Consider the following 12,235-nt stretch of genomic DNA (forward strand, 5'->3'; position numbering starts at 1 on the left):
ATTGGGCAGAAGTGGTCAGGGTTAAGGGGATAGTTATTCTGACGTGATTATCAGCTACAGAATCTACAGAAAAAACACGTGACTAATTCATTTTCTTCTATTCAGCTAACATTGAGTAAATATTTTGTATTTTCCAGGCACTGTGTAAGTATGAGGGAGATTTCAGAAATACTTATTTATGGCTCCAATACAAGACATGACCTTTCTCAGAGAGTTACTGGAAAGCTTCTGATTTATGTCTTTCAACAGCAATATATAAAAGCCCTCAAGAAGGGATTTAGAATTTTCTCACATTTTCCAAAGTGTGGAGCTAAGTGCCACGTCAAGCTATACATTAAAATTCAAATAAAACCCACAGACAAAGACAATAACTTAACAAAAATGGTAGGTAATGCCAAGATTGCATGCCTGTAACTACCCAGTCCCAGTTTTTATTAGATGGGAGAGTTTTATGCATTGCTAGGTAAGAATTCAACATGAATCCTTGGATCAATCAACAACAATCTGATTTTTTGACAGTAAAATAGTTCTTCTTAATCCAATTTTAAATTTTTATTTCAAATAAACATGTTGTCTAATTCTACACAGAGTGATCAACTGACTCAGGGCAAGCATGATTATGACCAAATCTGAAATTATCCCCTTTGGTTACACAAGAAGCTTTGGCAAACATTATTCTTGTCACCGTCTTTCCTGTGATGGCTGATAGGACTGAACTGAAAGATCTGAAATATGCATTTGTTGAAGACTCCATTCAGTCCTCATCTTACTTTTAGCTCTATCAATGACCATTTAGCAAAGATCTTACTTCAGAAATCGGACTTTTAGCTGGAATGCTTCACTAAATGTCAGCTATTCAGATTCTGGTCTCAACACCCACCACCCTGCCTTGCTCTGGCAAATGAAGCTGACGGCCCCGCACCCCAAAATAAAGTCCTGTAAAAAAAGAAAGTAACCAAGGAACTCATTCTCCAGATACATAAACATAATTTTACTGAACAGTGCCAGGACAGATTTTTTTCTGAAGAGAAAATGAAAATGTTAATGTGAATATTCTTTTTCAGAAGCTTTTTGTTCCAAGAGGAAGCCTGGTCTGGTAGAAGGCCCTGTGGTGGTCACCTGTGACTCACAGCTCCACCCTGTCCATTATTAGTGGTGTCACCCTGAACTAGCCACTCAATCTCAGTGACGTCATTGGTAAAACAGGGTCAATACTATTTCGCCATCTGGAAGAGTACCAGAGCTCTCTATGGTTCCTCAGAGCTTTCTGCACTGAACCTTAGTATAGAAAGAAAAATCAAAATGATGAGGAGAATCAGTGCAAGTGGGTGTTTTTTTGGTTTAGTTACATCGTGTACACACAGACTGCCACTTCCAGCCAAGATAAGTAGTGGAAACTAGATTTACCCTGCTGCCAGTAACCACCAAAAAATGGACAAAATATATAGGACTATATTTCCGTAAGATATCAGACGCCAGGTGAAGGACAGAGACCACTGAGAAATAAGAAACAAATACTGTGAGCTCTACAATTGCCCAAGCTTACTGCCTTGAGTTTCCAGGCTGTGGCTCCAGGCGTGGGAACCCAGGCAGAACCTGGGAGATTCCAGAGAGCTGAAGATATGGGGTGAGAGTCTGAAGAGACGTAGGTGGCTGGCAGTCACAGGAAAAAATACTGCAGAGGAAGGAGTTGCTCAGAGAGAAGCTGGAGATCATGCCCTATGAGAATGCAGCTGACTAATGATCAATGCACGCACATGAAAGAAACATGAGGCCATGGGAAAAAAAATCACCCAAAAGGATTAGAGGTAACAGTGTCTGGTGTTCACACAGGGTCAGAAATAGTACTTGTTTCCATCATCTAGATGGAAAAACTCAACATTCATGGTAGATTACTCAGAAGCGTCTTGCTTCAGGATTGAGGAATCATTAGCCACAGGTTGATAATTACTCTGTTTCCAAGTAATTCACTGCATTACAGAACAAAGCTCGGGAATAGCAATAGGTATCCAAAAATAGCCAGCACTCAACAAGGTGAACTTCACAATGCTGGAAAGCAAATAAAAAATTTCCAAAGGTTCAAAAATTAAGTAAAGGTATGGAAAATATGAAACAAACATACAAAAATCCAGATTAAAATTCTAGATATGAAAACTATAATGTATGATATGAAAAGCAGCCAGAGGGGATTAATGGCAGGTTGAAATATACTAGGACACATCATAATCAAATTGCTCAAAACTAGTGATAAAGGAAAAATCCCTAAAAGCTACCAGGTAAAAAAAGATATATTTTTTACAGAGACATAAGGAAAAGGATGATATAAGTATTCTTGTTGCAAACAATACAAATAAGAAGACAATGGAGCATCAACATTAAGGCAATTGAAGAAAAACTTCAACCCAGAATTCTACCCCAGTAAAAATGTCTTTTAAAGGAAAGGTGAAATAAGGATATTTTCAGGCATATCCATGCAAAAAGAATTCTTTACAAATCTAAATGCATTAAAATAAATTTTAAAGGAAGTCCTCTGGGTAGAAGAAAAATGATTCCAGATGGACCTACACAAGGAACAAAGAACACCAGAAATGGTAACTATATAGGTAAGTAAATATTTTTCTTATTATTTAACTCTTTAAAAGATAATTGACTGTTTAAAAAATAGCAATAATGTAGTATGGAAAAAGTATGATAACAACAGCCCCAAGAGTAGGAAACGGGAAATGGAAATACCTTATTCTAAGGTTCTTGTAATATAAGGGAAGTGGTATAACATTATTTGTACCGCTATAATACCACTGTGAAAAGTTAAAGATGTTTTCTACAAACTCTAAAGCAAACACTAAAATAATAAAGAGTTAAAGGTAAAAGCCAGCAAAGGACACAAAATAGAATCATAAAATATATTCAATTAATCCAAAAGGTAGCAAAAAAAAGGGGGGGGGGAATAAGGAACAGATGGACAACTAGAAAACAAATAGCATGATGATGGATTTAGGCATAATCATATCAATAACGTCATTAAATGGTCTTCTTTTTTTTTTTTTTTTTTTTTTGGTGGTATGCGGGCCTCACTGTTGTGGCCTCTCCCATTGCGGAGCACAGGCTCCGGACGCACAGGCTCAGCGGCCATGGCTCATGGGCCCAGCCGCTCTGCGGCATGTGAGATCCTCCCGGACCTGGGCACGAACCCGTGTCCCCTGCATCGGCAGGCAGATTCTCAACCACTGCGCCACCAGGGAAGCCCTAAATGGTCTTCTTAATTAAAGGGCAAGACCCAAGTATATGCTGCCTACAAGAAATGTACTTCAAATATAAACAAATAGGTTAAACAAAAACACAAGGATGGGAAAATAATACACTATGATACATTAGAAGAAAGCTAGAGTAGCTTAATTAATATCAGACACAGTAATTTTAGAGCAAAACATATTACTAGGGATAAAGGACATTTCATAATGATAAGGTGGGTACAGAGGACACAACAACACTGAACGTTTATGCACCTAAGAACAGAGCCTCAAAATACACAAAGCAAAACCTGAGGGTATCCCATGAGAAAGAGTCCAATCCACAATTATAGTTGGAGATTTCAATATTCCTCACTCAGTAATGGATAGAATAGGCGGACATGATGTACACACACTCATGCTCAGAATGTTCCTTACATCCAAAGTAAGCTCTCCCATGAAGCCTACGCTTGCAGTGCTTGGTAAGCCTTTCTGGGCATTTATCCCTGAATACCACAAATAAACCCCTTTGCTGTGGACGTCATGACCAAATAGGGATCCTATCCCCAGAAAATATGGCTGCAGCTCTCAGTAGGAAATTTCAGTTCCAGTTTCTATTATTCCACTGAAAATCCTTATAACCCAGCCAAATCTCAGCTTTTCTTGATCTCAGTTACATCACATTACAAAGGGGCTGGGCTAGGTTACATCTAAATTCCTTCCAGCTCTTGTGGTTCCCTGACTTCAACTATACCATGAACTGTCACCATCCAGGGATATCAACTCAAATCAGGTCTTGTATTGTGAGTCCCCGGGAAGCCTGTCTGACTCCTCGGTGGAGAGGTGTATCTACTGTGCAGAGATGGTCCTATGGAGGCAGCTGCCCTGTGACCCTTTAACCTTCAAGATAAAACAGACTGAGGTTGAACCTGTGAATAATGGTGCTCTTAGAAACGTCTCCTGATTTCTTTCTTATGGCCTTCAGTCCCCAGTGTCCCCATGCCTACTGGCTGCTGTGCCCTGAGCTGTGAAGGAAAGCCTACCCGAGGGGGCACAGCCTGCAGAGCAGTGATGTAATTCTCCAGGGCCAGGCGGCGGCGGTCATTGAGCATGGCTTCCACTCTGGCCATGTGTGTCTCCACCAACTGCTGCCTCTCGTTGGCTGCTTCCTGCTCCAGAGACTCCACCTTTTCCTGGAAATGCTGCCGTCATAAACACAGGCACGTGACAATCGGGAACCAGACAAATAGGACAGAGCAGCAAATTCAAGTCTTTTAAAAGGGATATCATACTTTGTCGTATTCAAAGACTGCAGTCATTCCAACATTTCGACTATAATTCAGCATGTTTTATGGGTTCCCCTCCATTTCCCTGCTTTTCATCCCCAGACCTAATTTCTCAATGTAAATCGTTATTTTATACGGTCACTGAAAACTGATTTGACCAACCGTAAGGTAGAATAAATGTATATATTCTCGAAACTCTAAATTACATGCATATTGATGAAAGTCCTGTCTTACTCAAAGAACTTTAAGCAAATGGCCATGATAACATCATGGTTTCCTGAAGGTAATTCTGTTAGGGGTTCCAGTCAGAAATTCAAATTATCATGTACATTTGCCACGGGGAAGAAGTAGCAGAAGATTATGGCAACCAGAAAGATATATTACTGATAAAAATTAGACTTTACATAACAAGCTGAGCTTTAAAGAAATGAATTATAATGAGCTAATTGGGAGCAAAAGTAAGGCAGGGTTTCAGCAACTGAATTATTAGACAATGAAGAGCAGTAGTCCAAGTTGAGGGAAATATGAACGATCATGCAAGAGGTCCCAGCAGATGCTTGAAAAGGTGCAGGCACTATATCAACAAGGGTAGGACGCTTGGTGGAGGAGGGACTCAGGGCTTACCTGGATCACTGCTTTCTTATCAGCTTTAGGCAAGTTCTTTGCTTGACGCTCTGCCTCTTCCCACTCTCTCATGACCTACAAAAGGAGGAAATCATTTAAAACCATCCGTTCTTTTTTCAAATATAGATTTAATGAGCTAGATCACTGTTTTTTTTTTCTACACTTGACATTTTAAACATGAAAAAAATGAACACGTCCCATTCCTAGCTCAATAACGTTTGACCTCCCACTAAGATGTATATAATCTATCACAGCACTACAGTAAACATAAATGTTCACCTTTATATGGCCCTTTGAAACAACGTTGGTCTTTTTTCTTTTCTATTACTTTCAGATATAGCTGAAAGTCATTTTACTTGATGTGCACAAATGTCAATGATTCATAAAAGGCCTATATTACCTGTACGAGGTCTTCCGACATTAAATCGAACACACTGGTTTTAGTCTTTTGTGAAAGCAAGTTATAAAAATTCAAACAGTACGAAGGGGGAAAAAGCATATATAACACGTTACGCATGTGTACACATGCCATGAGCACAGTACCAAGAAGTATATAATAGAGGAAGGAAAAGAATATTTCAGTTGTCAGAAATCCCAAGGTCCACCCCACTGAAGAACTGATGGTCAGTTAGAACATTTTGCTTGCCAACTTGCCTCACGAACAGCAAAGAATACTCTAAATTACTCCAGAAATTCCAAGACATTATAATGTTCTGAATGTAGCAAAAAGTATTCTTGGTAAGTAACACTAATTTGGCAACCAGGCTAATCTGTTTTGTAGGAAAATGAGACTTCCTCTTCGCATCCATGATGTTCACTCAGGAGATCTCTGAGAGAAATTCACTCACTGATCTGAATGCAAAGAGGAAAGGTCTGCAGCTGTGGATGCTGCTGAAAGGAAACGATATTTGATTCTTACCACTTACAGCTTCCTTTTCCTTTTCAAGTGTACTACTCACTATCAAGTAGTCTTTTTTTTAAGTGTAGCTCATACCTGAGCAAGGTAATATAAAAAACAGAAAGATCCAGTATGCAAAATAATGGTTTGTTGACAGCTGTGTACTTGCATACTTTGTGGACATAAAAAGCACAAGAAACCCTGATTTCTGTAGTATAAGAGCCTGTTATTTGCAGGTATTTATTCCTAAGGAACTGATTTTTTTCAGACATTCTTGACGCTTGGCATAAGTAACTACTGATAGAGAAGTTCTGTGAGAATATCACATCACATCATCATGTCAGTTTTTAATTAGATACTTCATTGCCAAGTTAGCATCGATCCACTGTATAAAGTACAAGACAAGCTTCCCTATGTTGCTTACATGAAATTATGGAGAATAAAAGAATGGAATGAATTCTCTGTTACAAGTAAAGAGCATGTAAGAAATAACCTAACACATTCACAGCAAAATTGGGGAAAATGTGCAGCTGCTACGAACAAGAACAGGATATAGAAGGAAGAGAAACATATTGCCCCAGATGCTTTGGTGGGTCCAAGAGTTAATGAAGAGCACCTGTGAGATGGGGGCTACTGAAGACTACTTTTGCTTTACAGATGAGATAAACCTTGAAATAAAAATATTTGAATTTCCTGCTTCGAAAATGTTCATAGTGGCGGTATTCTACCACAAATTCTTCAGGTAAGGAATCTCAAAATTAGTTTGAGAGGGCTTCCCTGGTGGCGCAGTGGTTGAGAGTCCACCTGCCGATGCAGGGGACATGGGTTCGTGCCCCGGTCCGGGAAGATCCCACATGCCGTGGAGCGGCTGGGCCCGTGAGCCATGGCCGCTGAGCCTGCGCGTCCGGAGCCTGTGCTCCGCAACGGGAGACACCACAACAGTGAGAGGTCCACGTACCGCAAAAAAAAAAAAAAAAAATTAGTTTGAGAGAAAAGTCAGATGTCTTATTGGAATGTGAAAAACTGATTTCCTGCATTACATTTAAATCTTTACCATCTTCCTTTGTATATTCAGATCTTCCACCTTTGAGCAGGGGAATCCATGGAATAATTAAGGAGACTTATTTAGCTAATTGATTGAAAATAAGCATTCCTATAGAAATGAAATAAAATTTTGATTTTCAAAGCAATTTAATAATATCCTCCATCCTTCCAAATAAAACAATTCACCTACACCATCACACTAGGCCTACTTACTCAAAGATAAACACATACCGTGGGCTCAACATCTCCCTTTAAACAATGGCTTCCACTGAGGTCCACTGATAATAGAGTGCATCACTCCTGACCTGCTAAATACCAGATTAAGAGCTTTCCAAAATCTCTCTCGTTTAATTGACTTCTCACTTGAGATTAGCCTTGGCCATCCCTATTTTTATGGATCAGGTTAAGTTACCTGCTCAAAGTTATGCAGAAAAAAAATGGAGAAGGAAGGATATAAACCGAGATCTCTGTGGCTCTGAAGACTGTGCTTTTGTCCCCTGTGACCCAATTAGCCATTATAAAATGGCAAATCCAACAGGTGAGCTAAGTTTATTTATATTTGGTGACAGGAGAAGAGGCCGTTCCTAAGATGTTGATGCTTCTATCGTAAAAATAATAAATATAGAGAAAGGTCAACTTCCATTTTGAAGAACCTTACTTTAAGGGTATAGTAAAACTGTTAAAATCATATGGAATAAATGATCCTGCACCTTCTTATATTTGCTAGATACTATTCATAACATAGAACAACAGAAATCTATAAGTTCAGAGTTATCATGAGCCCCAGCAACAACAAAAGCCCCCCAATTCTCTGTATTGTAAGAAAACAAATAATAACAAAAACTGTAATAAAAATCATTTTAAAAGATGAAATTTTTAAATTAAAAATTCTCAGGATCTAGACTTCACAGTGGCCCCATATAGTCTTATAAAGCAATTTTCCACTGCACGCACGAAAGTATCAGTATCATCCGGATTTACGGATCTTCAAAGACTTTGCTGTTTCACGCAGAGAAAATGACAACTAATACGGAGAGATTTAAGAGGCAGGCAAGTTCAACGTCAAACAGCCTCCAGAATTCAGTACCATAGATTATGATGATAAATGTTGATCTCAAGCATCTCATATTCCTATGATCACTGGAACCTAAGAGACAACATTCTCTGCTCCAGGATAACATTCTTTAAATTATCTCAGATATAGGTAGTAACTAAAAGATGAAGAAAGTCCATCAAAACATATATGAACTAAGTCATGGCTTAAATAGGTGTGCTAAAATAAAGTTACTATTCTAGGAGAGATCTACAATATCTGAAAGAGTAGTTGAAACCAGTGCTATTAACAGGCTCAAAATGACCAATAAATACTGGAATAAATTCAGAATCTGTATTTTTTAAAAAAATAATCACTAAGTGGGTTCAAGATAGAAATGCAAGGTTAGGAAGGTACTTATATAAATGTATAGGGACTAAACGTTTACAATCTGGCTGGAGGAATAAAACTGGTGAGCAAATATTTAGTTAAATGCAAAAAAGCAATGACTGCTTGTCTCACTCTGAGTGTAAGGAATGGCTGAGATGTGCCAGCGTGAGGAAGAGTGGGACGCCTTTCCAGAGATCAATGCTGAGAGCAGAGAGAGTCCGTGATGGGTTTAGCATACGTTGAGCAGAGTGGTTTAAGGCTGACCATGTGACGATGGTAGCAGTTGAGGTGGGAGAGGAAGTAAGATGACTGGATTTGGGGTGCAGGAGGTTGGGTGAGGGGGCAGGCACTGGAAATGCCAAGCTGAGCGTTCAGGGTTTATTTTGTTATTTTTCTTTTAATCATCTTTTTTTTTTTTTTTTTTTTTTGCGGTACGCGGGCCTCTCACTGTTGTGGCCTCTCCCGTTGGGAAGCACAGGCTCCGGACGCACTGGCTCAGCGGCCACGGCTCACGGGCCCAGCCGCAACGCGGTACGTGGGATCTTCCCGGACCGGGGCACGAACCCATGACCCCTGCATCGGCAGGCGGATTCTCAACCACTGCGCCACCAGGGAAGCCCTGTTATTTTTCTTTTGGGGGCCTTCACTGTCCCACAAATGGATTTTGCGGGCAATAGCAAGGTTCTGAGAGATTCAGAAACAAGCAGTGAGACAGGATTTAAGTTGAAGAGATGTCTTTTCAGTGGCGATAAGTATGGCGCTGATTGTCATCCTATTCCTTCTTAACAGTGATTACATATTGTGTGTATCTTTCCTAAAGAAAAACCCTATTTTTCTTTCTTCATTCACTCATTTATGTTTCCTTAAATCTGACTTTTCCTATTATTTCTTCATGTTCACTCTTCAGGGTATAGACTATGAGTTGGAACGGTGATTGACAAGTGAGTGATGGATATGTATGTGTTGAATGACTGAATGAATGAATAAAGGATCTGAGAAAGGGAACTTCCCTGGCGGTCTAGTGGTTACAGACTTCGTCTTCCAATGCAGTGGGTGTGGGTTTGATCCCTGGTTGGGGAGCTAAGGTCCCACATGCCTCAGGGCCAAAAACCCAAAACATAAAACAGAAGCAATATTGTAACAAATTCAATAAAGACTTTAGAAATGGTCCACATTAAAAAATAATAATAATTTAAAAATTTTTTAAAAACAATTAAAAAAAAAAAAAGAATCTGACAAAGGACTAAAATCCTCAGTATTATCTACCTCTAATACAACATCTAGCACCTGGTAGCAGGCGTAACTTAAATTGTAGTGGGTATTATTACACGTAAATTAGTTGTTTTGGAAACAATTTTTTGTTTCCTAAAGAACATGATTTAAAAAAACAGGGTTTGTAGCACAATGTAGTGAAAAGAGCATTGTACTAGGAGCAAGAAAGGCTTGGGTTCCAAATGCCTCTCTGTGTCACTTATATTGCTTTGTTCTAGAGTGGGAAGCTAAACGCTTGAAAGTTTACTGGATTATCTGTCACTTATGGGCCTAGATGAAATGATCATTATGGTTCACTTTGGTTTTAAGCTCCTACAGTCCTATGAATTAACACAGTAAGAAATATTAGGTTCAAAGTTTTCATAATTTTGTATTCCATACAAAAATACTCATCTTTGCTAACGAACATTTAAAGTGATTTTAATTTACAACACCATTACAGGACTACGCTAAACACAGAGTGATAAAACCATCAAGAAAGGTGTACACACAACTTAATTTGTGCTTATAAAATCTTACTATACTTACTATACCTGGGTCTTTCCTAGGTGGCAAGTTCAAGGAGAATGCAAAAAGCCCCAAATCGGTGCCCTTATTGCAAACATTTACAATGAAAAATGTTATGTCTTTAAGATCAGGATAAAATTAAAGAGCCTTACCCACCCCTAGGCATTCATCAACCATAGGGGCCCTGGGGAGACTCTGAGGCAGAGGCAAATCCAGATTTCCCCAGTATTGTACGACTGAAGGATGGAAAATCACACGTACCTGGGACATCCTCTCGCGGTGCTTGGCCTCGAGCCTCTCTTTGGCTTTCTGGAAATGGGCGTGTTCATTCTCATCTCCAGGTGTCTCGAGATACTTGTCAACGGCGTCAGGGGTGCTGGCTGCTGTTGTAGGAACTATAAAGTAGAAGGAAAGAAGGCTTGAGGCGAGTGACAGAATATCCAGTCATTTCAAAGAAAGCCCTATTTTCCATTTACTCCAGAACAAAGAATTTAGTAAAGAAGCACATACAAGATGTTAATGCTGTTTAAGAGACCACGAGACATTTTGCAGCACAGTAAGGATGTTTTTCCCCCCTTTCAAGGATAGGGTGAAGAAAAATCTTGAAAACAGTCCATTTTGCGATTACAGTATTATATTTAAAATTCTTTGCAAAACAAGCATGCATAGAGTAAAAACAGTTGGTGTTTAATACACACATGTTGCTCCAAATCCCTATGCCTTGCTAGATTAATGTTTGTAACCTTGAAAGTAAATGGTGGTATCAATATCACACCTTAAGATTCCTGAAAACCCCAAAGAAATCTCGAAATTAGCCTATGCAGAATAACTGCACCTCAGAGTAAAGATAAATCCTACACTATATATTTTAGATAGCTGGTAAGCAGGTATGTGAAACAGTACCAAAAAACTCATAAATGTCTAATTCATTTTTGAAATTACAAAAGGATCTTTCTGCCTTCACGAATTTGGCAATAGTCAACCAATGCATTATACTAGTTATCGAAAGGAAAGTGATTTCTATTTTGAATTCCACTAATACTGCTGAGCATTATTACTGAATTGCAGCATATACTGCTATATTATGTGGAAAAATAAATACCCATAAAACTGAAGAGTGTACTATAAAGCAAAAATGTCTGAAACTCATGAGCCAAGTGATTAATAGTGCTTATACCAGCAGTTTTACAAAAGATCAGTAATGACTAGTGAGAATTCAGAGCATTTATGAGCTTATTAAAAAGGAAAAAACCCAACATGAAAAGAAAACAAGATTTTGATTTAAAGAAGAAAGCCTGGGGACTTCGCTCGTCGCGCAGTGGTTGAGAATCTGCCTGCCAACGCAGGGGACATGAGTTTGATCCCTGGTCCGGGAAGATCCCACATGCTGCGGAGCAACTAAGCCCGTGCACCACAACTACTGAGCCTGCGAGCCACAACTACTGAAGCCTGCACACCCTAGAGCCCATGCTCCACAACAAGAGAAGCCACTGCATTGAGAAGCCTGCACATCGCAACAAAGAGCAGCCCCCGTTAGCTACAACTAGAGAAAGCCCATGCGCAGCAGCAACGAAGACCCAATGCAGCCAAAAAAAAAAAAAAAAAAAAAGCATGTTCAACCAGAAAAATAAAATTAGGTGTTTTCACTATATTCTCAGGTCGAATCAATTTATGTATTTTATTCAAAAGATTACTCAACTATCTCCGATGTTCCAAGTATTCTTCTTCCCTAATCTTATCTAAGATATCTCAGATACAATAACCCCAAAAGAACTTAAATGAGAAGAATTAATTGCTAGGTCATTTTGAAACTAAACCGTAAGATAAGTGTCTTTTATGTGTATTTCAAGAAAACGTCTGAAAATTCCCAATCTGAAGGCTCCAAGATTTGAACCCAAACGAGAAAGCGTTCTTGTTATATAATTAAATAATAAATTTAAAGAGAACTATT

At 39.0% G+C, this 12,235-nt stretch overlaps 1 protein-coding gene across 8 annotated transcripts in view; it reads right to left on the reverse strand.

Annotated features, from left to right (window-relative positions):
• Positions 1-12,235, reverse strand: part of APP (amyloid beta precursor protein) — a 283,850-nt gene that overhangs the window by 79,852 nt on the left and 191,763 nt on the right. For all 8 annotated transcript variants that reach the window (XM_059065310.2, XM_059065309.2, XM_067034957.1 and 5 more), the window contains 3 exons: positions 10,546-10,679; positions 5,141-5,215; positions 4,274-4,432 (listed from right to left, as the gene is read on the reverse strand). In XM_059065310.2, the coding sequence (XP_058921293.1) occupies positions 4,274-4,432; positions 5,141-5,215; positions 10,546-10,679 (368 nt within the window). The remainder of the gene's footprint in view (positions 1-4,273; positions 4,433-5,140; positions 5,216-10,545; positions 10,680-12,235) is intronic.

The sequence above is a fragment of the Kogia breviceps genome, chromosome 5 (assembly GCF_026419965.1).
Source record: "Kogia breviceps isolate mKogBre1 chromosome 5, mKogBre1 haplotype 1, whole genome shotgun sequence".
NCBI classification, from domain to species: domain Eukaryota; kingdom Metazoa; phylum Chordata; class Mammalia; order Artiodactyla; family Physeteridae; genus Kogia; species Kogia breviceps.